Below are 26,848 nucleotides of genomic sequence, written 5' to 3' on the forward strand. Positions count from 1 at the left end.
ATACCGATAGAAAATATGTATCTGTAATCGCTTTCAGGAGACGCATTAAAAGTACAATTATTGCATGATTTTTATTGAATTTTATTTTTTTTTCATTGATTTTTATTTTTTTTATCTGTTTTTTTTTAATTTTGTTATATCTGTGCCCGTTTTTATTACAAGGGCCAGATGATTCGGAACTGCAACCAGGTTCGTTCAACAACCGTGGAATGTCAAAACCATCCGTTTTTGGCCCTTGTAATCCATGGAAAGATTGCAGACTTCATAGACAAAAATAAAAGGGATACCAAAAATATTCATAAAGACTGTAAGCACTAAATTTTCAAGAAAACAAAATCACCGCTGCGAGAAAGTGTGGGCAGCAACGGCCTGAAAATGCGACGATTAAGCAAATTAACCAACGTGAAGTGGGCATAATATTACAGTCAGTCATTTACGTTGCATATTTGAAGTGCAACGTTACAAGAAACCAGCCAGAATGCTGGAAAAAATGAGCGGAATTTAGGAAAAACTTGCTGATTACACTCAAGAAGTCTTCCTACTTCGGTTTCGCGGTATGCCAACGTTTCCTTGATACTCGTATTTTTCATATTTAAGTCTAGCAAAACAGCAGCGCTCCGGCTATCCAAAATTAATTCAATATTGCCGGTAATTTGTTTCAACCAGTCTTGATAAGCTTCTGTCTTGCGTCGTTGGCAGCCGATCATGTTATCGTTGACAACTCTGGTTGTAGTCTTTGGTATCGTGCCAAATGCTTTAACGACAACAGTTTGTCGTGGAATGGATTCAGTTGCTGATGACTGTGCCGATGATCCGAATGGCTTGCCGCTGATGAAATATTCTTACGAGGTAATACTGGCATCAGAAGACGCGCCAAATGTTGATTTAGTTTATAGAAAATATACTATGCATGTTGTTGGTAATAGTAAATAAAATAATCCCGGCATTAGAATTTACTTTTAACTGGCATTACAAGCATCATGATTGTACCATACAGTGCCCGAACTATCCCACCGGATGGGAGGATCAGTTTGAGAAGATTATGCATATGTATGATTATACAAATCCAGACTGCAGCAAGTCAAATGTTACCGTAATCACCCCCACAACAGCGGATTCGGGAAGTGCCGTCCATGCAACGACGTACCTGTTAAATTACACTGTAAGTTCGCTTACATAATATATACAGTGTATGTACACTGTTCAGAGCTATCTCGCGTTCGTTAGACCGTATTATACGTCTTGCAATAGATTTACGCACAATATACAGAGGGTTGCTCCTTAGACACCGAGCGCATGTTTCAAAAGATGTTGTCTGTAGACACAAAATGTGTAGTCAGACTTTCTCAGTTCAATCCCATACCATTTTTCTGTTTTTCTGAAGCTTGCCCGGTGTCAGCTTCATTAGCTGCTAGCATAAAAAGTGCTTAAAGAATCAGACTCATAATACGGATTTAATGATGTCTAACAGTTCAGTATGCTGACTGCCTCTTGTTCTGACCAGCTGTCGTGATCACATACGGATCGCAAATTATAAAAGCCCTTCTGGGCTGTTTCGAAAGTGGAATGTCGTTCTTCTTCTTTCGTTCTTGCGGTCGGTACTGTCTACGCATCTAAAGAACCGAGTCTTTGATCCGGTTTTTTTTTCGGTTAAGCATAACGTAAATCCAGGGTTTGTATGCTACAAAGACACCATTGAGCCAGACTGTACACAGACCACGGTAAATCTCATTATTAATGGCGGCATTAATGACCTTGCATGCTTTTAGCAAACTTCCATGCTTCTTCCTTGCATGCTAGAACTACCATGCAGAGCTGTTGAAGTCAATCAAGTAGCGGATACATACCAATACATTGCTCCAACCGCCAACGTTGCTCACCCGCTTGTTTTGGCTATGTAGTGTTATCGGCCCGTGGTGCCTTGGGTCCCTAAGGATTTGTGTACGCATAAGCCGGTGGCCGTTCGATGTACCCCCGAAAAAGACTGCACTTGCTGCAAGAACATCTACAGAGAAGCATACTGCCAGTATCATAAGTACGCTCTGAGCCGTTTCTGGGACTTTTGTACGATCAAAGATGAAACCCACAACGGCACGCCGTCAGGCCCGACACCCAGCTGGATAGCGGCTGCTACGAATTCCAGCGGGGATCCTTATCGGCCGTTCGACTACGCGCTTGAAGTAGGTGGTTGTAATTACATTTCCTAGATCTGATATTTACAGATTTAAATCGAGTCGTTTTATAAGTTTTGAGTTTCTCAACCGAAAAATTAAATTCTGTTCGCAAAATTATTTTCCAAGATTTTTTATGGCGAAATTGCACATCAGAGGTCGATTTACCAAAATACCACGAAACAGATTTTGAAATCAACGATACGTTAGTATCTATATTGATATCAGAAAAGTTACTGGGAAATGAGCAATAAAAATTACGTTTTATTGTCAGATTTTGTTTCATTTCGAATTGATTTTAGTATTATCCTGTGCCAACTCCTGGTCGTTAGCACTGCTGCACATCTGCCGTCTCGTCTATTGCTTCATAAGTACAGAGGGTGCGGCAGCCAAATCGAAACAGCTCATTCAAAAATTCAAGTTTGACAAAAAAATTATTTGCAGTACACTGCGAAAAAAAATTTTGAAAAGTTGTTTCAGTTTGGCTGCCGCACCCTCTGTATTGTTCTTTCTGTCAATCTCATCAACTTACCTATGCTTAAATACAATATTTCACCATTTTAATTTACAGTTATTTTCTTGTGTACAGTGTCCGGGTCCTTTCCCGCCGGAAGCTTTTTTTAACGAGTTCAACAAGATATCTGTCGGACGGTGCAGTTCGAGGAAGTTCACTGAAGTCGGCAATGCTTCGACTGCTGGCAAGTTCCAAGTTCGTTACACGGTAAGTCCAAACCATGCTCCGTTAGTCGAATATCTGTTTGTAAAAGCTAGAGTAGACAGCGTATTAGGTCGACTTTTAGCCAGAGCGACCTCTGACAAGTAGGCTTCGTTAAACAGGCCAAGGTTAAGGGGATTTCTTTTGCAATGATTCGCCTGTAATTGGTTCTGACTGCTTTCCATTAGTATACTTAATCGATTCAAAGAATCCGCTGGTAGGAAATATTTTGAATAAATCAAGCATAGATCGGCTCGATACACTGTACCAACATACTGTATTATACGGTACATTAATTGCAACTTTGCGTTTATTACATATGGGTTTCGACTTTCGAAACTTCAAAATTTGAAAAAGAAGCACCGTGATGCTTGCCTAATTCTAGATTTAGTCAATTAGTCTTTTTCAACACTTATGGATGCATTATTTCTGTTCGGTTATATCGTCCTTTCTTAGCAGCCGTTTGTACCGCGCACATGACATGTTTTAGGCTAATGTACGAGCCGCATAATACCAGTTAGAAAGTAAAAATAAAAATTTTTGAAAAGCAAAAACAAAAAAGAAATGAATAGAAGAAATGAATGTGGTTGAATCAATAAATCCGAAAATATACGAGAAAAATATCGTAGAAACTAATCAGGCAATAAATATTCGATAAATTACTGATCGCATAATAATGAGTTAGCTGTAGGGTCGCAGACCGAATTTCGAAGCGGGCACGGCTAAATGCGAAACTCTTTACTGTCTTGACTGTTACCGTACTGCAACTTTAAGTTTTGAACTGCAGCAATAGTTATTACGACGTCCGTTCTTGCTGGTTTTAGTGTCGCCGGCCCTGGGCGTATTGCTACCAGCCGTCACGCGGGCCAGACTGTGTTCCGGAAAATTCTTGCATGTGTTGCAAGACGTTATACAGCGAAGTGATGTGCCAATACGATATGCTCTCTCTGAGCCGTTTTTGGAAGACTTGTACACCTCGGTATGGTGAAATGACCAATCTGGAGTCCATTGAGATCGAGAACTCTCCTACAGAACAATTATCTCCTTATACGTCCGATTGGTTTATGGACTATATTCGTCATGGTGACGAACCTCACGTTTCGGGTAAGATAGTGTATGTTCTCTTTCTTGAAAGAAAATGTGTGGAATTTGAAGGTATAATTTCGTACTGCCACATTCTGCGACTTTCTGCGCAGCCAAATGATTCTGTATGAACATACCATGCAAAGCGTAGGCTTTCAGGGGTCATTGGAACACTGTGGCCAAGAATCATTTTTCTGGCTGAACATTTAAAAAAAACAGCTTTGCCTGGTTACGAAAATAAACTGTGTCTTTATTAGTGAAGCTCTATTAACCTGGTTTATTCTGGGCATTATGGAATATATCTTCAACACCGCACAATGCAAGGTTATGTGAAATGTTAGGTCTGGCAGTCCGCACTTGAAAATTAAATAGCGAGATTAACAAACAGCCTGCCACAGGGACACAAACGCTGCGTGTAAACCGCTAGCTGAAAAAACGCTCATCCTCGCGCGATATGTATGACACAATCTTTTGGTACAGTTCTACATGGTAGGTCTTTGTTGACAGGTGACCCGTACGTGGACGCTGGCAAACCGGAACCAAAGTTGGTCATCCATCCGTGCTGCGAGCCGCCGCTCATGTTGACTGTCAGAAGAAGGAATGGCCTGCATAGGGTCCTCTGTGGAACCCGTCCAGAAGTGATTATGCCGTTCAAGGTGATGTGGCATGACTGGGAAAAGGTCTATGACGTCTTTGACAGACTAACGGCTTGGACGAAATATACGCTGAACAGAGCGATGACCGTGCTGGACAACTGCCTGAACATCACAGACCATGCCGCCGTTGTTACCAAGGAGCAGTGCAGTCGGTGTAAAGAGCTAGAGGAAGTGAAGAAACTCTACTCCCTTGGATACACCGTGGTGGAGTAGAAAGTAAAGCGCAAGTTCAACCAGGCTCATAACAATGGATTCTGATCACGACAAACTCCAGCGCTGGACAAAAGCTGCCCTTTCAGTAAAAGAAGTTTAAAAAAGTTTCCATCCATTACAGAAAGATAATTTTTATACGCTTTAAAAACATTTTATGCATCTATGCGATCGCAAAATATGGCATGCCGTTTTATTAAATACGAAAATTTGCACGCTTTTTACCAAGTCATTAAAATAATTTCTTACCGCAGTTATCAGCAGTATTTTTTGGTAGTCGAGCTTTTCGTCTACAAGAATTTCGAAGTAAATAAATTTCGTTTTCCGCACACACTGATCCCTTTTCACGGCGGATTCTGCCGGTTTCAGTTCGAGTTTGATATATTTTTAAATTTTAGTATAAAGTGCAACTTTCAATAGCGTTTTTTTTTCTCGGTTTAATAAAACCGTTACTTTTAATGAGAATTGCAGAAAATCGACTTGGTACTTAATTCAAGGCCTTGTCCAGTGCTGAAATCAGTAATGTGCATAGCCAGTAATGTGTATTTTGGCGACGCTGACTTTGTGAAATCAGTACACAGGCTGAATAAAGCTATTTTCCATTTTTTACAATATCATTGCGCTGCTTTTCTGTACTTTTTATCTCAAAGACGAGCAATCAGATAGCTGGCTTGTGGATCCGGCAAAGTTTAATTAACCCTCCAGCGGGCGGTACTCGAAGGAGTGCGAGTTTCCAATTGAAAATCACGATTTCCCGATGAAAAAATTCAATTAAGAAAGGGAATTTTTTGTGAGCTTGTGCTGACCATAGGTCAGCAGTGGTGACTATGTCGTTTGCCAACGCCAATGCCCATGGACGGTCTACAGCATAAAAATGATTAATGTTGCAATAATTAGGCAAACAGAAATTACGTAAAAGCAATAACATCATTAAATAGCACAGAAAAAGCACTTTAAAACAGGGGTCTAGCAATGGTCAAGCATTTGACCACTGGTCAGCAAAAAATTAAAAATTACCAAAACGCGTTTTTATGAATTTTGATAACTACTACATGTTAAAAAACACAAAAACAAGCAAAGCTAGCAATATCCTTTCTCAAAACTTTCATTACTCTCCCAAATGGCACTTTGCGCGTTTGTGTAGCCCTCTTTAAGCATTTCATCACTGCAATTGCTGCACTTCTGGCACGTCAAGCGGCCTTGCATTTCTTGCATGGTCCGCGCATGCACTTTTTTGGGTGCGGCCGCAGGCCTGCAGTTGCCAGTATCGGAAAAGCGGCGTGGATGGTTCAGCTGTAGTGGTGATTGGCGCCAAATCACACACGCTAGCCCTTTTCCGAATGCATTGCCGGCCGAGAATGCACAAGCTGCCGGCCGCAAAGGTCGAATCGCCAATGTGCTCGTAACAGTTTGCAATCGTTGTAATCTGCAATCGCTCAATCTGGTCAAAACTCATCTGCATGTTTTTTGAAAGCCTCGCGGCGCAATCGCTCGCTTGCACAAGCGATACATCAGAATCGTAGGTAGAAACGCGGCAGAGTGTAGTGTTGTGCAGCCACTTATCAGTGTGTCCTTGAATATTTTGCTATTCAGAAATGTTAACTTTTAAAGCAATGTTTGCTTTGTGGCCTACCGCCCAGGGTGTTGGTCAAAAAAGCGTTTCATGCCAGCTTGCGACAACCGGAACCGCGTGGCGCATGTTTTGCATCCAAACCGGCGGTAACTTGATCCACTTACATAATAAAGAACAGCTGCCGAAATCGCACCCCCCTATGTATTCAAAACCCTTCATGGGCATTGGCGTTGGCAGACGACACAAGTTTTTGACGGACTGTGGTCGTCTACGGTTCAACTTGAAGAACCCATATTAGATATTTTTGAATAAAGCGCTATTAATTATACCTTGTTGATTTATCTCCGGTTTATTTGTTCATCCGGTAATTAGTTAATTAGCACGAGCTACGATAGCTTAAAAAGTTTGAAATTAGCGTTTTTGCGCACCTGTTGTTCTTAGTTGACTTTTGACACAAGTTCAAATTATGTTTATAACGCTGCTTTAAAGTCCCTTGTTGCTTATTACATTAAGGGATAGCGAATAACTGTAGCCGATCGCTGGGGAAAAAATTCGAAACACCTTGTCGTTTCCAGACACCAATGCCCGTCAACGGGTTAACTGAGTCTGCAATAGCTACCTCAATTTTCGTTATAAGGGATATCTAACAGTCCGTCGCGAAACAATCCACTGTGAAAGTTTTCGTCTGAGACGATTTCTCGATAAATAGGCGTACAAATACGGAGTAAGGAAGTTGGAGTGACAGGTAAATCACAATGCTATTTATAAGCCCCATTCCGCGCAACTTTGCCGCAAAGAAGCTTCTGAAAGTATGCGCCGAAAACACATGGGCACATTGCATTTACGGTAAAATTGTTTTAAGGATTAAAAAACAGAAAAAATGAGCACCTGATGTTCATTGCTGAGAGGAAAAGGAAGTACATTGCAAACAGACTTGATCAGTTTTATCCACGTTACACCTTCATTGTGTATCCATCATCGTACAGTCTAGCTACATCCCTCTGAGCTTTGCATCGACCGCACTGCTGACTGTCAGAAACAGTGGCATTGGTGCACTTAACCAGCCTGTGCAATGCGCGGTCCAAGGCACGCTTGGAAATTGGTGCCAGTTTGTCCCAGGCGTCTTGGTACGCCGACCAGTTTAATTTAAACGGCACATTCTGTTCTACTCGGCTTCCACATGTGACCTTTTGTAGGCATGACATCTTGTCGACAACGATCAGAACCGGGGCCACGAAGCAGGGATGGATTACCATGCTCTTTTGGCGTCGTCACAGTACGGTCGGCCTGTCAACAACAATCAAGCATCAGTTAGACTGACAAAATTTTAATGCTATAAGCCGCATAATTGTTGTTTTCAGTAGTTCACCGAGAAAATCGTTTCGCCCGCCACTACTGCTTGGGCACTTGAACACTCAGCTGGCTCAGTTTTATTCTTTCAAAGCATGCATACCTTTATGCTAGTCTGTTCAGCCCTGTTTGTGTCAGCGTTTTTAACTGTAAAAACTTTATCTTCTTAACACTCGCACAATTTCACGTTCGATTTACGTCGGCTTTTTCTGTGCGCCGGCCAGGCAGCTCCAATCACGATCGTGCAACACGCCCATTTCCGGCTGTGTTACGAGGCTTTTACACACTTGCGCCAAATTTAACTTAGTTACAGTGTGCCTGATCTTTGATTTTTTCATCATTTTCCTTTACTTTTGTGCGTCGCAGAGTGCAGAGTTATTAGTTCCGATATCTAGAAAATCTGGGTCGACCCATTGTAGTTTTGTAAGTTCCTAAATCTTATCATCGGTATTATGGAGCATTGATTTGCAGATCAAGATTGGAACGCTCAGCAATATCCCTTGTCATGGGCCTTGTGCCTGCGAAAAATCTCGTTTTTCGAATAATTTGTATTAACTCGTTTCTTCAAAGTCTGCGATACCGTAGCTCAAAAACACAGCCAGCAGCGCACATCTGCAGAATCTGTGAGGAAAGATGGTCGATGTTATGTCTACTTTCCAAATGGAGTCGACTCCTGGGTAGTTAGCAGTGTTGATTTGAGCCGTCACTATGGCAAATTCGGTTTTTAGTTATGCGAGAGGGACTCGTCTCGTCTGGGAGGCCGAGGCTGCCATTTACTTTGAGGAACTGATCTCCATTACGCTATTTCCAGATAACAACAACACAACAATGTAACGAACTGCTTATCTTCTGACGTACGGGATCGATAAACATATTCTGACGTTTCATCAGTGAGCTCTTTGGTTTCTGTATAAACCAGCAATTCAACTTGCTCTGAGGTTGTTTTAACACGGTTGTTGTTGAGGTCGACCTCAGATGCAGTGTTCACACGGCTCCTAATTAGCAAATGATGTTTTAAAATTTTAGATTATTTTTTGGAGGAAATAAAACATTATCAATAATGAAAAGCAATGAACAATATCGAATAACAGTCATGCCTCAACCACTCAAATAATCAGCTAATAAAATATTGGTAAGATCAGATTAGCGCAGTCCGCTACAAAGCCAGTCCGAGGGAGACGATAGAACCGCGGACAGAGCGATTTTTACAGTCTCCGGTGTCACAAACTTCTCTTCCCCTATCAACAACCTAATTTTCCCTAAGTGTCAAACAGTATTAAAATATGCTTAATCACAGGATCTAGCAACGTACGTTGTCCGATTTACAAACAAAAAATCTGGTCGAGCGTAAATAGGGAAAACGTGTGTCACTTCCGGTTCGGGAGTGTTCCCGTTTTGTTGGCCAACATTAACACAGTTGGTCTGTTTTCCTAAAACTTTAGCTAATTCGATAGCTTATCAAATTCTCTAGGAATACATGTAAGGCTAGGGAGCGTGGCACAACTACAGAATTTGTTCTCGGTTTTTTAAGCATTTATTGCGCCTGAGCGGCAGTAGAAATTGTGCGAGTGTTAAGGGATTTGGCCCGGTACATAGCACTAAAATCGTGTACATTTGACGGGAATATTCGCTTTCGCGCATTTGGAAACACCTTTTTGGGTTGCTTTTCGACATTGTGTAGCCAAATGATTGGTGTACATAGGCGTGAAACCCGTTTCCGCGCGCAACATCCGGCTCGGGAGTTAAAGGGTTAACAAAATTCCAAAAAGTTTAAATGCATTCAGGTGTACCAAAAGTCTCATTATGGACCGATCCCTTTCGAACTTTGCATGTAAATGCACATAACCATGAAGATCGTTTTGACAGGGATCCACTGTTCTAGCATGTTTGTCAAATTTTAAAATGAATTTCAAAAACTTTAAAATTCATTTTAAAATTCGAAAAAAATCGTAGAAGTCTGGATCCGTGTCAAAACGGTCTTCATGGTTATTGCATTTACGCGCAAAATTTTAAAGGGATCAGTCCATAATGAGATTTTTGGTACACCTGAATGCATTTAAACTTTTTGGAATTTTGATACCCTCATAACTTCGCAACCGGATGTTGCGCGCGCAAACGGTTTTCTCACCTAGGTATACAATTCTTCTGGCTACAAAATACTATAAAGCAATGCAAAAAAGTGTTTGCGAGCGCGTAACAGCGAAAGTTCCCCTGGATGTACACGAACTTGGCGCTATGTACCGGGCCAAATCCCTTAAAGGAAGATTGGGCGGAAATTGGGTCAGCTACTGCTCATTTTGCGCACAATCTCTGTATTCGCTATATTCGGTATCCATATTCGCTCATCGTAGTGATTGCCCTCGCACTATTCTTTGATCCGGTAGAATTCGTTTTTCCGCCAATTTACGTTTAATGTCTACAGATAATCCTCTCGAGTTCGATCGACTTCCATTTTAATATGTGCACTTTGCAGGCTCACTACGGCAAGCAAATAGAAAGGAAAACGACCCGTTGTCCACATGCTTCCGGAACAACCTGGCATTATTACCTGACACGTGATTCCCGGGATTGCGATTGTCCGCGGCTTCTATAATGCGACCTTGAATTAAATCCATCACAATTTCACCTCCGTCCTCGGTTGAATCTATCTTGGTAATTTCATCAGCAATTGGGGTACAACCATTCCAGAGGCGACTCAGGGAAACGACATCATACTGACACAAGGCTTCGCTGTATATGGATACGCAAGAATCGCAATCATTCTCCGGTACACAGCGAAGAACAGGTGGATTCCAACTGCTCCTACTCATGGGGCGGCTACACTGAAGTCAATAGCAAGAACAATATCATACTAGAACAGACTTTGAAGGCATTTTATTGCTTCAGGCTAAATAGGGTACAGAGAACATGGTACCAAATTCATAAAAGTCTACGAAAACTGCCTTAGCCTCAGCAACCTTAGCAAGTATTGCCTTAGCAACCATAATTGCACTATTATTGATCTGTTAAATAGGTTTCTTAAAGGGAATAAAAATAAATCAGAAGCTCTCCGAGCACTCCAGAATTCATGTCATACTGATGTCATGCCAGCCCCGGGAACCGATCACTGCGTGCGCAGCAATCGGTTCCCGGGCTGGACGAAACAAAACGGGCAGAAAATTTGAACGAATAGCCCGTTAATTGTCCCATCGGTTAAAAACTTTGATGTTGCAGAAGCATATTTTCAGCTGCACGTACCTTGTAATGAAACTGGTACTTGACCTTCAGCGGATCGCCAAGTTGAGCGGATCCACCGACTGTAGCGATATCTGGCACAGTACAGTGTCTGAAAAGCGGGCCCGTAAGCTTTCTGAACATGTCGTGCGGTGGGATCGAGAAGCCAAAACACTGCACACAAAAGATTACTGTACTGTACACTCAAAATCAAGTACATAGTAGTGCACAAATACAACAAAGGAAAGTGGTGACAGTAGTACTAGTACAATACATCAAATGAAATTATTGGCCAAGGTCAAAAGGAGGGAGGACTTTTGAGAGGGAGGAATTTCTGCGTGGTCAAAAAGAGGGAGGAATTTTTGACGAGAGGGAGGGAGGGAGGAATTTTGATATGGTCAAAAAGGGGGAGAAATTTTTTCGAAATTCAAACGAAATACTTAGGGACCTCGAACCCAGGTCTCCGAGGTCGCCACCAAGATATTCTCATTATATACACAGTTTAAAGGGCTGAGTCCAACTGAAGTAGTCCGGGACCTCGAACCCGGGTCCCCAAAGTCGCCACCGAGATTTTCTCTTCAAGCGGGCGAGCGAAGCGAGCCCGCGTTTGTAATTCAAGACATGTCGAGGGCTCGATGAAACGGAAGCACTAGTGACCTTTAGGTCGCGACGTGACCTTTGGGTCTCCACAGATTTTCATGGTGATTCCTATACAGTTCGACATGCTGAGTCGAATTAAAGTACTGGAGGACCATCGAAACCGGGTCCCAGATGTCGCCACCACGGTATGCAACATATATGCACTGTTTGCTTTTCGGAGTCGGACTGAAGTGCTCAGAGACCTCGGAACCGCGTCCCTCGAACCTGCAATGTTTTAACACCTCACACTAAACTTTTGGTCACCGGATGTCCAGATTTCGGGTTACAGTACCTGAATACATCTTAAAACTGAACTTCCACTTGTAAATACTTTGCATGTCATTATCTGGAATCCTCAATTTTTAAGCACCAAAATGCTTTAAACCTAAATACATAATCACGCAAAAATATTTACTCCTTAAAACTTCGCTTTTTTTATTTTTGTTAAATAAAAATAAGTTGTTTAAAATGTTAAGAAACCTAAACAACTATTAACTTAACAGTTATATTGATAACTGAATCTTCGAACACCAGAACTTCAAGGTCGGTGCATATACAACAACCAAAATAGCTAAAATTGAAGACATCTGGATAGTTCAATATAGATGCCAAAATACTTTAGATGTGTAGAGTTGTTAATGTCAAAAAGCCTAAGTTCGAAGTAAATAATAGGCCAAATCTCGATTTACCAATACATACTACCATCTTCAAATCCATAGGTAGGCTCATTATCTTAAATTAAATCTAAGTAGCTACCAGAAATCCACTTCAACACTGGTCGGGTACAGTAGCCAAAATTCAGAACGAATATTATCTGAGGCGTTAATTTGGTTTTCAAAAACTGCGCAAGAACACCGATATATCAGTTCCAATGAATTTATTTTCCTATAGATTTCGTATACATCCATCCGCACAGAATGAGTTGTATAAGGATGAGAAGCGATTCGCAACAGAACTTAACTGCCAGTGTTAAGTGCTGAATGAGACGAAACTCAGTCGAACTGAAATAAATAAAAATCCTAAAATTTTTCTGGCTGCTTAATTAATTTTTATTTTAAAAATCTGAAATTTTAAAGTGTTTCGTGAATTTTGAAGCGGAAATTAGATTATTTTTCTTAACCTTTCAACTACTGCCCAAATGAAAATCATTTTAACAAAAATTCTGTTTAAAAAAATTTTATTTTCACGTTCAGTTCAAATTTAAATTTAAACTTTCGAGCGGATTCCTAAATTTTCCTGGTTTGTTTAGTATCAGTTATTTTAAAAGCACTATTAAGTTTTTTTTAAAACAGAAACTAAAATTAATTGTATATTATTTCTTGGATACAGAATAATTCTGTATCTGAGTTATTCATGAGTAAACCACTATAGTCAAATTAAATTGGAAACACGCGATACTGGAAAGAGAGCACGATGGTTGCAAAACTCCGGCAACAAAACTTTGATGATGCAGCATGAGATGTAAAATGAGATGCTAATCGTTTTTCCATAGTGCTTTAAAATTATTTTAAAAAACCTTGGAAAATAACAGGCCGTCCGTACCGCACGTACCGCAACTCCGAGCGCGACGAGTTTTTTGTGCGCAACAACCGGTCGGTGGGATTTCACGCGGAAGTGAAGGCACCAAGATTTTGGTTTTTTTTCCAGGCTTAAAAATAATTTAAGATTTTTAAAATGTGTTTTTTTAAGAACAAAAAAATGCTAGATAAGTTGCTTGGTATTAAAACGGTTTACGTACTTATGCGCATTTACATGTACGATTTTAACAAGGTGGTTTATAATGAGAATTTAGATCTACTAGCTGACTCTGCAGCTTCAGCGCTTACGTGTTAATTCTAAATGCATTCGTTGCCTTATATATTTTGAATCACAAAACCGCTGCTCGCTTGCCCTAAAAGCGTATGACACGTTATGAGACCATACACTAGGAGATACTACATATTATTAGAGATTTCAATGAGTTTTAAAACAAACCGGCACATCAGAAAGTCTCATTATGAAACATTGTGTCATGTGTCATTGTGTTACTATGTGTCAAGTTGTCAACCGCAGATAAAAGAAATTGCTGTTAATTTGCTTCCAAAAGTCAGGGTTGCAAATATTTAATGCCATTTTAGCAAGATTTAATTTTTCCAATGCACTTTTAGAATCCAAACAGTGATAAAATATATAAAAATAAAAATGAATTTATGATTCAAAGCTTGCGGTAACCATTAAGAAAATTTGATCTGAAATGGGTTTTCGAATTTATCTCTACAGTAGCATTGCATAAGTAATTTGATTAGAACATAATCAGCAAGGACAAAAACGTATAAGTTCTAGTTAAATATAATTCGGCATGCTATGTTTTTTGATACTTAAAAGTTTATGTATTTTGAAGTGAATGCCAATTTCAGAAACCCTGTTTCTGTTAACCAGTTTATATTTACAGTATTTTATTTTTCAGATATACTCAAACACTGTGATCAGAATTTTTACGTTTACGTTTTACGCAATACAGAATGGTAGAGCTACACAGAAGTAAAAATATTGAAAAATGTGTTATATAATTAAAAACATAATTAGAATATTTAAAATATATTCACAAATGTGTAAAGAAATAATTAGATATTTCTAAACTTATCACAAAATACGAATAAGTACATTCAGTAGTATATAGAAATATATTTCAAAATTCAAAACTATATTTTAAAAAAATGCAGAAATAGAATAAACGATATTCATTAAAATAATGAGAAATAGTGAAAAAATATTGAGAAATATAACTAATATTGAGGTCGGGTTCGAGGTCGCGGATTCGAGGTCGCGGAGTACATCAGTTGGACTCAGCCCTTCAAACTGTGTGTATAATGAGAATATCTTAGTGGCGACCCCGGAGACCTGGGTTCGAGGTCCCTAAGTACTTGATTTGAATTTCGAAAACATTCCTCCCTCTTTTTGACCATATTAAAATTCCTTCCTCCCTCTCGTCGAAAATTCCTCCCTCTTTTTGACCACGCAGAAATTCCTCCCTCTCAAAATTCCTCCCTCTTTTTGACCCTGGCCAAATTATTTGGCTTATTATTGGCCACCGACAATGTCACTGGTAAAAATAAAAATTTTCCCAGTTTCCCAACTTGCACACTTGCCAATTTAATTTAGTAATTTCCAATACCATACAGACAGTCTTTGGTAGGCACCTACTTCGAACGCGTATTCCATGGGCGAAAACTTATCCCCGTATATCAAGCCATATTCAACACTGGCCTTTGCCCGGTGAGGTAACAACAGGCCATGTAAGCTGATAACGATGGCAGCCACAGCAGTGGGAAATATTATTGACATATTGCCAGATTAAAGGGCGTTTAAACTTAACGATAAAAAATCTTTAAAAAGGTAATAAAGATTCACTGCAACCGTTTTAAGTTCAGTTGTCCTACGAATATCTGCACGCAACTAGTTTGGTTTTTAGCCTAAGTAGGTATGAAACCGAGCCTCTTGTCAGACAGTGCACCGAATCAGTAACCGGCACGGCAACCGCAGTCAGTATTGCTGTATTTGGCGTAGTCGCATAGTGCTAACCTGGAGCGAGGGACGCGCTTTAAGTTGTGGAAAATATGTTTGTCTGCATTCTTGAATTTTGCTCACTTTTTCCAAGCAGTGTGGTTAGTTTCCCGTAACGCTGCACTTGAGAAGTGCACACGTTAGCGTCCGACATGACTACAGTTGTAACATCACCACTTCAAAGCACGTTGGCGTGTTGAATTTTGCGTTAACAGCTATTTTTAAGCAGCAGTTTCTTACAACGGAGATTCTTCGTTCAGTAAATAAAATTATGGGAACAAAATAGTACGAATCGCTTAGTCGGTCCACAGTTTAACAATTTGAAATAAGTGGATAAATAGTTACACTAGGAATACAGACTCCGTAAAAAAAGGGTTTGCAGAGAGATGCAGCACGTTTCGGAATTGCTGTAGGTCAATAATGGCGTTAACCGCGTCCGCACATTAATAATGGCGGTAATCCGCGTCTGTACAGGGCACATTGCCACAGAACAACGAAATTAATTAGTCCTTCGATATTTCTGAACACCAGGTCACGTCATCGTGGTCTCTATTTTCGATCTCACGCTCTCTTTATTTACCTAATCGAACATTACCACAAACCCAACCAATTTACACGATAGTGCAGGTCCATTTCGCAATGCGGATGATTAACTGCGTGTAATGTATAATACCCATGCCGGGCTATGCGTGATCAGTTGTTAGAAAAAATCGAAGTATCACTGGAAACTATCACAATTCAGGCGGAGAGGGATTCTTCGTATTCTAACAGGGGATGAACGGCTAGTTCACCCCTGTGCGCGAACAGAAACGGAAACTGAACGCCAACACACTGCACACTTTATCGCTCTCACATACAACACATCAAAGGCCACCGCAGCACCTTGCTGCGGGGCAAAAAGGAAAAAGCATCCAGCTCAGACGACGAAATCTAGCAACTAAAGAATAGAATCTGGTAGATAGAGAAAAACACGGCAAAAACAACCTAGCAGCCGCCTGTGCGCGGGTGAACGGAGAGGCCACTCCTCCTCACAGTATGTACTTCCAGCGTCGACGTAGTAATTCCGGGTGGCCTGCTTATCAAAGTTGAATCCGTATTGACTACAAGCGTTGAAAAGAAGTACACGGTGTTCTGTACGATCAATGGTAGTGATAAGCGAGCGTTCGTTGCTTTGAACTCAGAGGGGTCACACAAAATGCTAAGAAAAAAAAGGTGGCAGCTTCTGCTCGGCGAATAGTTGCAGACAGATCCAGTATTTGCGAGGCTTGTTGAGCACAATGGGCTGTTCTACAAGTTTTGACAGCGTCAATGTGGATGCAATTCGGTAAGTCTTTCCACGAAGTCCTTTCTTCTGTGCCCTTTAACAATCGCGCTAATCCTTGTTCCAAACGGAAAGAAGGTGTGTTACAATTATGAACTTCTCAAGCACGATAATCGCTCTGCGCAAAACATATTGCGGCCAAGTGGACAGTCTTCTCTAGGCATCGTAAAGCGGAGAACACTGAACTTCGAGCAGTCATTCCGCATCACCCTATACTGCACACTGTTTTTTGACGAATTCCAGAGATTACCTTTAACAGGAAGTAATCGTATCGACCAGCATCCTGAACGGTGGCACGGGTGTTATTTCGAGCAAAAAGCATCAGATTCAGTGCAGAATACCCGAAATCCATTATAGCATAAAGAAAGTGATCTTGGATTCGTCGAACTGCGTAATTTGCCCTTACTTTTGTTGAAATTTGTTTACCTGTAACCTCGAACATAAAAAGTTACGATATAAACCGTGAAAGTTACATGACATTTTTATCAGTTTGTTCGAGTTCACGTGTACAGCAACATTCATAACTGGTTTTCAAAGAAGGCACTGCACTCGCGAATGCTTGCTAAGCGGACAAGTAACATTATCGTACGGCAGTACGCGGCATCTTTACAAAAAGAATTTGCAAGTAAAATCAGAATGCAGTTATTAGAAATTTCAAGTGAAGGAATGCATAAAATTAATAGAATAAATATTACTAAATTCATAAAAAATTTAACGATTAGCTACCATAAAAGTATTCGGTAGCAGAAAGTGGAACGGTTTTCGCCTCATGCGCTGTCGCGTCAATCGCAGAATGCATTTGGGCAGAATCGAAACACAAATATACGATTTGACAAATTCTATTAAACAAATGCTACGTCTGTAGGCTCGGTTCCGGTAATTAGTTGCCGCATGAGAACTTCGTCTTCCACTGGCAGTTGGACGGTTGACCAAGGTTCGTTCCGGGCGGTATCATAAACTTCAACTGAACACACAGCAAGGCCCTCAGAATCCATGCCGCCGCAGACGTATATCTTTTCTTTGACAGCCCAAGCCGAATGGGAAGCTCGCGGTTGTTGCAGTGGATGCATATACTCCCATGCGAACGTTCTTGTGTTTAAAAAAATACAAGAAGCAGTTGGAGTTTTTTCCTCTGTACGCGGTTTGACAAGTCCGCCTAGAATGTAAACGTATCCGTCTAGGACAACCATGCTAAAATGGGTGCGGCCATGAGAAAGTAGTTGTACAGAAGATTGCGTTAAGGATTTCCATTTCTCCGTCATCGTATTATATAAGTCCAGCTGGAGGGGCTCCCATGTTATGCTATGCGCATATAATACGTATCTTCCCTCGAAATTCGGCGATTGCATAAATACTGTTTCTGCAATTAAAATACGGGCTGATTTTTTTCATGTAACATAAAAACCAATGAACCATGTTTTCTCTGTTTCGCCATTTAATCCAAAAATAAAACAGTTTTGAATGCAACTTTTGAATGCAGCTGTGTCGCTCACCCTTCAATGGCAGTTGTCCTGTCAAACTTGGTGTACCCGGTGCGAATATCCCGAGCCAGAAACCGCCATCTACTCGTATTATGGTCAAATCGGAAATAATAAATTATGTCTAAAACTACGACCGGTCTAGTCAACAGTGGGGGCTTTCTTTGAAGATCAAGGAAAAATGAACGGAGGTATATCGTCTCGTCAAACCAAAGCGAACGCATATTGCCTTCTTGTGTATTCCAGATATGGACTTTTTGTCGGCTGTCATTCGTAGCAAATCGAATTATTATTTCTTGATTCGGTATCGTTAACTGTGGGAAAAAAATGTCACCCTTGATTGGCATGGGAACATCCAAAACTCGAATTCGGTTTGTTGCTGTGTCTATGGTTATCGCTTTGACAATTGTAGAACTTGAACTGTTGGTCAGTAGAACAACGTTGTTATTGCAAGCGGATGGCAATTTCAGGAACAATCTCTCAGCGGATGTTCTTTCGTTTGGACTTCTGTGCAAGCACAGTCGGACACAAGCTGGCAATGTTTGTGGTATTTTGGGGCAGGCAAGCGGCACATAACCATCCAATATCAATTCAGCAAATTGACTGTTTGTCCCATTGGCTTTTAAAGCAATCTGGTTTCCATCCTTTTCAAGCAGCTTTTCCCCAGTCTTGCTGCCAAAGAAATGTTCAGCGATCTCCATCATTATGCAACCTAAACTCCATACATCGGTTTTGCGACCCGGATTGTCTGTTTCAAGTTGAAAAAATTTTTTCAGCATTTCTGGTGACATGTACCGTACAGTCCCGCGCAGTAGAGATATGTCCCTGGACATAGTGACACTTTCCTGCATATGGACTAAGTCCTCGACATCAGCGATTAACATTCTCTTATTACCGTTATCCAAGTTTTTCACTAGAACGTTTGCAGGTTTTAGGTCTCCGTGTATTATGTTCTGTTAATGCAAGTAATTTAAGCCTGTTGCTATTTCTCTGTAGTAACGCTCAACGATTTTGTGGGCTTCGTGGACAGGGATGGTTTCCCTTGCTTCCTCTAAGAAAAACCTGAGGTCACCTAGAACCAAATTGCCGAACACAAAAATAATAGCAACCTGTATGCCGAAAAATTCAATATTGACTTACAGCTACAACGCTCCATCATTATTTCCACCGTTGTTCCTAGATACGCTGTGGTGATTCGAACTTGATGACAAGCCACAAGATTTTCTTGCCTCAATTCGGTCAGTTGTTTGAGTTTTGTGACTGTATTCTTCCAGGTTTCTGAATTCGAAACAATATCGGATCGAGCATCAAAGTAAATTGCATTAACGGCAACAACATCGCTCCCGATGTAATCGTTCCGCATTGTAATCCTGGCTTTATAAACGACACCAAATGCCCCGCGTCCAATGATTTCATTCGGTAGCCAAACATACTTGCAACTGCTGCCGAACGTTTGGGTCGCTGATATGTATCTTGTTCCGTTTTCTGTTGTAAGTTTGGCTCCCATTTCATTTAAAAAGAAAATCTGAAGTATTATCTCATCACCGAAATCGTTCACTATCAAAATAAATTCAAAACATGGCACAGCGTCTTCAGTCTGAAATGTGACCGTACTGTATTTAATTGCAGCAGATTTATAAAATAATCATAAAGGCTGAAATCTAATCCCCAAGGATAAAACTGAAGTTCCAGGAATGTCCCATGGCTTTACTCAATAAAGTGCTTATTTTCAAACAAACGGGTAGTAATATTATAAACGTTACGGTACGACGAAGTGCGAACATATAGAATGCGATTAAACTTCACGAATTACAATAGCATGGCATGCATTATACAAGTACAAGATATCACTATTGACTTGACTGGGTAATCGCAGCAGTTTATCTATCTGTGGCAATTTTCTCTCACGATCTGCAGTTATGTCTCATAAAAGTGTACTTATATCTAATCAGCAATAATTGCCGCTCAAACTTCTATACGGAATATTTTCAAAACCCGCCGGGAAAATATGCGACTTAGTGTCAGAAAAGTACGCATGTAACCGACAGGAAGGTGGATTGGTGGATGCTGGACGTTCAATGAGAACCAGTGGTTAACTGGATGATGAGAACCTCTAACTACGTACTAGGCATCAAAAGATATAAAACAGCGAAACTTGCTTCTGGAATTCCCTTTGTATACAGTACTGAAGCAGTATAACGAAATGAATATAAGAAGTGAGTGCGGTAGATATAAGATTTGCTTAAAAAAATATGGAGAAGAAGCGGGGACACTTGATCAGGAAGCCGTAAAATTTTGGCGCCCGGCACCACAATGACGGTAATTAGGCCAATTCAGGTGGTACGGGGATAACCCAAAATTTGGAAGATGACAGTGCTTTTAGTGATGATGATAAATCACAGAGTATTTTCCGAAAATTATGTGCATTTAAGCATAGTGTGGTTGTAACCGTCCGAGGCTAGATAAATGTTACGTATGGCTTTGATGTCACGCATCCACCGTTTTTTGATGGTGCAACAGTAGCGCTTTTGGGCAGCCTGCCGCAATGTGACGCTATTTCTCAGCAAGATACCTATAATGGCCGTTAACAGAGACATGATTACCAAACCCGGTTATTTGGATACTTCTTTGACCGGAAAAAATATGTTTTGAGTCGAGAGGCGACGGCTCAGGGTACCCATGAGCAAACCCGTTCTGACTGGATCCGATTTCCTGATCTAGTTCACGACTAACTGCCGGCAGAAAAAAATAGTTTTGGAGAGGTTCAAGGTTAAGGCACCGCGGAAAACACAACAGTTAGTGCACGTATTGTTACGTGCACGGCACTTCCTAGGCCCGGTTTGTTATTGTTCAATCTGGTTTCTGATATCTATTGGCAGCACAGTTTGGTGTTTGTTTCAATTGTACATCTCCATATTTCACGGTTTAAGTCTCATCCAAGTACTGTATAACCGTATCACGTTAGCGTTTAACGTTACGAATAGAGACGGGCAGTGAAGATTTACTAAAAGTTCATTCTATCGCAAAACTTGTTTAATTGCCGAACAAGTGAAAAAACAAATAACGGCTGTCCAAAATTTCAAGGTATTCACAAAACAGCAGATCAGAATCAGGAAAGTGGGTTCCGGTACCATATACAGAGAAAAAATTAATAATAATAATTGAAACCCGCGCTAGCCGCAATGGTACTCTGTACAACATTTAACAAACCGATGTGATGTTAAATGCAAACCTGGTTGCATAGTGCAGCTATAAACGGGATGCGCTGGCTGGCTTCCGCAAATTACAGAGTGGCTGCCACGAACCAAAAAACATCTGACAGGCTTCTACAATACCAGCCGACTCAGGTGGGTCCGGGCTAACACTGCGGCTTTCGCTGATCTTTTTCGAAACTGCCGCTGCGGGGGCCGGTGCAATGGCGTGACCGAGGTTGATCGGTCGCAAGCCTTTTCGTGGGACAGTTAATGAGAAGGAGACACTGGTACCCTGATGGATGGCATCGCTGGGGCTGGGGTCGGCGCGACCGGCCATACGGTTGGAGACGAAGCGCTCGTTTGCACCAAGCGGACCGGGGGTACGGGTAGGCGCGAGCGCCGTGCGAGTTCTGCGCACAGAGATGCTGGGGGCGGCTGGGATTTGCCGGGCGGGGGTCAGCAAAGGCGTAAAGTACTTATTTTCGCGACCCTTGGGACCCTGGCTGGAGCCTATTTCCGGTGAGCGTTTCACCACGTTGTCTCTGCAGTTGTTGCATGGATTTCCCGATCCGCTGCTCCGTCGAGAACGAGAATGGACGGCCCGAGCGGCACCTGTACTAGCGGCGGCAAAGCTAGCTACATCGCTGCCTTTGTTTGGACCATCGCTTTTGTCTCTGGAGATTTCATCCGAAAGCGACGTGCAACCATCGATAATTCTAGATGGATCATGGACCTACAGTATAAAGAAACTAGTGCTTGACGTTTTCTGACCTCCAGATGAAGTACTAATCGGTGTGATAACCGGCATAGTACACCGTGCATCAGGAAGATCTGCAATATTCTTGAACATGTCGTGCGGCGGAGTAGGATAGCTAACGCACTGTACGAAACACGCCTATCAGGGTGGAAAATATTATTATGGACAGTCATTTTTTAATAGACATATACCTCAAAAGCATATTCTAACGGCAAATCCGAATCAGCCCAGTTACGCCAAAGCGAGCCGCTTTGCGCTATAACCAATACCACAACACCAGTTCTAAAAGCGGCCATTCTGCGCTTTCTGGTGCGCTAACGTTGTACTAACGTTGTCTACTCAAATACAACTCGAAAAACAGTGAAGAAAAAAATCTTGAAAACGCTTGGGCGTGAATGCGCTTGATATGCACTGCTCCAGTTTTTGGTTCAATATGGAAAAGCACGGTTGTCATCTTATTCCGACAGCTGTAGCGATTCAGCAACCGGCACTTAAAAATTACAATCAGTATTCCTGTAATATGATTATGTAATAAGCTACGGACATAACGCGAAATCTGGAGTAAAGCAGTTTCTAGAGTGGCTGATACTAATAAAGGCCGAAATTCTGTGCGTGTTTACAGCTTTTTTTGCGCTTTTGGCCGAAAAACACTTGAAAGAACGCCCTATGCAGCACTTTGAGCATTTTAAGTGCCACGTATCCAAAAGCCAGTAGGCATTGGAATAACATAATTACTGTGCCTACTTCGGACTTACTAACACCAGGGGATGTTGCCGGAGCACCCACAATGTACACATAGCTTATATTCATAAAATTGTCAAGATTACCCTTGATTCAAAATTGTAATATTTAAAAAGTGTGCTTACAGCAACGCATTCAATGCACATAAATCACCGGTACTGTGTTTTGCGCCGAAGGGCAGAAGAACGCTTGCTTGGGCAACCGCGAGGGTCTTTTCATTGCATAGAGGGCGCTCCGTTTTCTTCATTTTATAGCAAACCAGATAATGCGTTTGTACGTTACCGGGGGGCCGACCAAATTCTCGGTATCCTGCACGAATACTACATCTCCGCTTAGGTAGATTACAAAGATTCAAAATTTTGATGTAGAGCAGAAAATGTTTGGAACAATACTTGGTTTCTGTAACATAAATAGTTATCGCTTGCATTGTAAATGATTCTGTTCCATATAAAAACGTACTATCACTACTTTGTATACATATGTACAGTGAGCGCGACGCATTCTGCGTGAAGTCTAGTTTCCAGGGAGAAGGCCGAAGCAATCTGGTCCTACTCGTGCAATATAACTTATCTGCATGTTTGCTTTAATACTCTGGTCAACTGAACTATTGGTCTAGCATTCTGATTAAAACACAAGGATGTTATAAACTGTAAACACAGATATGTAAGTTACGATTCTCATATATCTTTCAGTTTGAATTGCTAATATTATCCTGGATATTTAAAAGTTTATGGTTTCTGTCCACATCAAAGTGCTTCGCAGTCCACACGCGGAAAAATTATTGGTAATCCGTCTAAAACACGGAATTATGTCTGCATAACTTCGAGTACAATCATGCACTAACTTTTTGATTTTAATAACAGATATTTGAACTGCGAACCATTAAAAATAAAACAAAGATTTGCTTCTATGAACGCCTGCGGCTCAAAACGTCTGGTATTGCGGGAATTTACCAGATCAAAGCAAATTGAAGTGGGCATGATACCTGTAGTCATGTCAGATGTCAACGTGTGCACATTTCAAGTGCCACATTACACGAAACCTACCAAAATGCTAGAAAATTGACGCAGATCTATGCAAATATTTCAAGAATTACTGAAATCGCACCCCTTGCTCCAGGTATGCAGTCCACGTCTACTTCTAATACAACACGAATTCCGGCGGTGATTGTTGTGATGAGAGCTGAGTCGGTATTTTGTCTGACAAGTTGAGTCTGGTATCATTATATTCAAACCAAAACGAACGAGACCATCTGTATAAACATAATAGTTAGTTTGACAGCAATTAGAATAAGCTTGTTACGTTGGGGAAGTCACAGCGTCGTTAATGGTTAAGCTAATTTTTAATCCAAGAATGTCAGTATTTCCAACTGGTGTAGTTACCGTCGCTATCGCGCTAAGCGGTCTTTTGTTGCATAACCGGGCAGAGGGCTTTCTCAAACCTGGTGACCCTAATCCGCCGTTTGAATACGCCTTTGAAGTAAGTGGCTATCGAAAGCCTGGGTCTATATTCGCTTTACTTCGAAGTACTGCATTTTGTTTACATTAACATTAATACGGCTGCTTACACTAGAGTTAACTGCACCAATATTTCATTAGATGATTATTGTGTTGTTTTGAATTAGTGACCATGACCAACCGTTTCTAGTCTCTAGCGGATTAGTTTCGCATTTTTTTGTATAAATAATTTGCTTTAACCGCATCATCTCTTTCAGTGTATGGGTTCTTCCACTCCGGCAGAAGCAGCGTTTAATAGGATTAAGAACCGAAATGATGCACACTGCACCGACGCGGACATCGCCCGAATCAACACTGGCGATCCATTGAGCGTTAAGCACCACTTTCACTACAAGGTACGTTCAGTTGTGGTTAAGCGACTTTTACAGAAATTTCTTACGAGCGGATTATATACTGCTGAAACCACAATACCTTTGCTCGAATGCTCGAATGCAGCTCTGTTTATTTCAGTGTAGCACGAGGTATACAGTCAGCGGACCGAGCAGTCTGAGCTGCGTACCTGATAGGGATTGCGTTGGCTGCATGGCCCCATACAGTGAAGCGATGTGCCAGTACGATTCGTTCTCTTTGAGTCGCTTATGGGCGAATTGTACCACGCTTCGTGATGAAATTACCAGGATGGAGACGATCGAGACCGTAGATGATGCTGATCCAGAATTCGGTGAAGATCTGACGACGATCCCGATTCCAGTTACGACACTGCCCCCTGATTACATCCCGCAACCCGATTACGACCACAATCCTAAACCGCACATCTCAGGTAATACTGCATTTCCAGTCCACAAAAACATAATTACGCAATTTAAGGCAGTATTCCGTTCGCGCCGTATAGTGAGCAATGAGCATATCAAGTGGTTATGCGTTCATAAAAAAAGGAACGCTTTGATAATCGGTCATCGGTAGTAAAAAGACTGAAAATACGCATAGATGTCGGCTCCACTATCAATTTTAGTCAATTTATTTTAATTTTCCATGTCCCTTGACAGGTAAGCCATACTGTGACGACGGTAAACCGAGCATGGTCATCCATCCCTGCTTCGTGCCGCCACTCATGGTGGTTGTCGACAAGAAGGATTGCCTCCAAAAGGTCACCTGTGGAACCCGTCCGGAAGAGAATGAGCCGTTTAAGGTAAATTTAAGGGCCCCTCCAGTTCGGGTTAATGTCGGTTCCTGGTCTGGGGAATACTACGACGCCTGGAGCGTCCTGCCTGCACATCCGAAGTATGTCTTGAACAAAGCGATCAATAAGCTGACAAACTGCACCAGTGTCACCGGTTTTGACAATGATCAGTGCGGACGGTGTAAAGCCGAAAAGGAAGTAGCCAGACTGTACCGTGACGGATACACGGTGGTGTTAGCGTGGTGAAAGATTCAACAGCAGCTCGCAATGTAACTGAATCTGCCAGTTCCTTGAAAATTGCTTTTTATACGCTAAAACAGTTATCATGGCTCTATGCAGCACGCTTTTTGTTTACACGCGGTCACCTATAGAGAATTACCTTTATACTGTGAGAACTAACCGCACTGTTAGAATACAGCTTTTTGTGTAGAAAAATTTATGGTGCTGTCAAGCTGTGGAATTACTAACACTGTATGAGAAATTCACATGGTGCGCATCCTTTCGTTGGCAAAAAAATTAACGCAACTCTGTCTGGCTGAAAAGTATTACACCGCTCAGTATCTTCCGTATTAATTATCTTGGAAAATTCTGTTTGTTGTTAGCACATTACACTGCTGCGTTTAAACAGAAGGCAGCAATATGCTTTGGTTGATAAAATCCAGTTTACACTTCAATTTAGCAACATTAAAAAAAATTGTTAAATAAAAAATTATAAAATAAAAACCCTGAAATGGAAGAAAACCTAATCTAAACTTGTACCAGTAAACTTGGAACCGAACTACAGTACATGTACTTCGATTGCAACTCTATTCAACAAGGATCAGTTGCTGGGTTAAACAAACACATTTCACGGATATACATTTGAGTCTAAAACATCAGCTGCAAGTTTCACAATCTTTTTATACGATGAGTTACTGGTTGCCAGCTCCAACAACGAATGCTCTGCAGCCATCATTTTAGTAAAAGATTTTATTTTCCTTGCTAGATTATTATTTATGATTAGATCACTTATTTTACATATATGCGGTCGTTGGATAAAAGTGTTTGAAACTATTAGTTTTGAAGTTTTCGTGCTGGGAAAGTATCCGAGTACGTGGGTGATCGGTTGTTCATAACTTGTGTTCGTAGTGGACCTCACTTTGTAGAAACAATCGGTTATTGAGAAAAGCCAAGTACGGAGCGGAAAAAATCTGTTATGAAGAAACTGTGACCCGACACTACCTGGCATTGCGGGAATTCAGCACGTTCAGGCAATGTAAAGTGGGCATGATTAGGCACTTTCAACTGTATTCATGCCTGGTGCCAACTTGTGCCTGTTTCAAGTGCTACCTCCGCGAAACCACCTTCAAGTCTGGAAAAATGTGAGCGAGATTCATAAAAATATTTTCAGCCACTTGAAACGCGCCCCTTGTTCCAGGTGAGTGCTACGTGATCGCCTTGTCGAATAACTGGAATACTGATTGTGATTTCGTTGCTGAATCGGTATTATAGTTGACACGGTGATCCTTGTCCCATACATATTTAAGGCCCAGCACAAAACGAAGCCGTTATCTTACTTGCCACGTCG

At 41.2% G+C, this 26,848-nt stretch overlaps 4 protein-coding genes across 4 annotated transcripts; 2 read left to right on the top strand and 2 right to left on the bottom strand.

Moving 5' to 3' along the window:
• Nucleotides 1-610: 610 nt before the first annotated feature.
• Nucleotides 611-5,311, top strand: LOC129602778 (uncharacterized). The gene is made up of 6 exons (XM_055501931.1): nucleotides 611-849; nucleotides 998-1,162; nucleotides 1,902-2,180; nucleotides 2,761-2,892; nucleotides 3,711-3,990; nucleotides 4,477-5,311. Exons 1-6 carry the CDS (start codon nucleotides 706-708, stop codon nucleotides 4,836-4,838), a joined length of 1,362 nt encoding a protein of 453 aa, XP_055357906.1. The 5' UTR covers nucleotides 611-705; the 3' UTR covers nucleotides 4,839-5,311.
• Nucleotides 5,312-7,260: 1,949 nt separating this feature from the next.
• Nucleotides 7,261-15,145, bottom strand: LOC129580648 (uncharacterized). Its single transcript, XM_055471265.1, has 4 exons — nucleotides 14,794-15,145; nucleotides 10,996-11,145; nucleotides 10,307-10,580; nucleotides 7,261-7,695 (listed from the first exon to the last, which is right to left on the bottom strand). The coding sequence occupies exons 1-4, from the start codon at nucleotides 14,932-14,934 to the stop codon at nucleotides 7,658-7,660; spliced, it is 603 nt and encodes a 200-aa protein (XP_055327240.1). The 5' UTR covers nucleotides 14,935-15,145; the 3' UTR covers nucleotides 7,261-7,657.
• A 1,868-nt stretch (nucleotides 15,146-17,013) lies between these two features.
• LOC129602663 (uncharacterized) lies at nucleotides 17,014-19,702 on the bottom strand. Its single transcript, XM_055501755.1, has 3 exons — nucleotides 19,093-19,702; nucleotides 17,968-19,024; nucleotides 17,014-17,834 (listed from the first exon to the last, which is right to left on the bottom strand). The coding sequence occupies exons 2-3, from the start codon at nucleotides 18,834-18,836 to the stop codon at nucleotides 17,777-17,779; spliced, it is 927 nt and encodes a 308-aa protein (XP_055357730.1). The 5' UTR covers nucleotides 18,837-19,024; nucleotides 19,093-19,702; the 3' UTR covers nucleotides 17,014-17,776.
• Nucleotides 19,703-23,814: 4,112 nt separating this feature from the next.
• LOC129581299 (uncharacterized) lies at nucleotides 23,815-25,632 on the top strand. The gene is made up of 4 exons (XM_055472288.1): nucleotides 23,815-24,123; nucleotides 24,359-24,496; nucleotides 24,612-24,921; nucleotides 25,148-25,632. Exons 1-4 carry the CDS (start codon nucleotides 23,971-23,973, stop codon nucleotides 25,525-25,527), a joined length of 981 nt encoding a protein of 326 aa, XP_055328263.1. The 5' UTR covers nucleotides 23,815-23,970; the 3' UTR covers nucleotides 25,528-25,632.
• The last annotated feature ends 1,216 nt before the right edge of the window (nucleotides 25,633-26,848 follow it).

This window comes from Paramacrobiotus metropolitanus, unplaced genomic scaffold, assembly GCF_019649055.1.
Source record: "Paramacrobiotus metropolitanus isolate TYO unplaced genomic scaffold, Prichtersi_v1.0 Parri_scaffold0000001, whole genome shotgun sequence".
Classification (NCBI taxonomy): domain Eukaryota; kingdom Metazoa; phylum Tardigrada; class Eutardigrada; order Parachela; family Macrobiotidae; genus Paramacrobiotus; species Paramacrobiotus metropolitanus.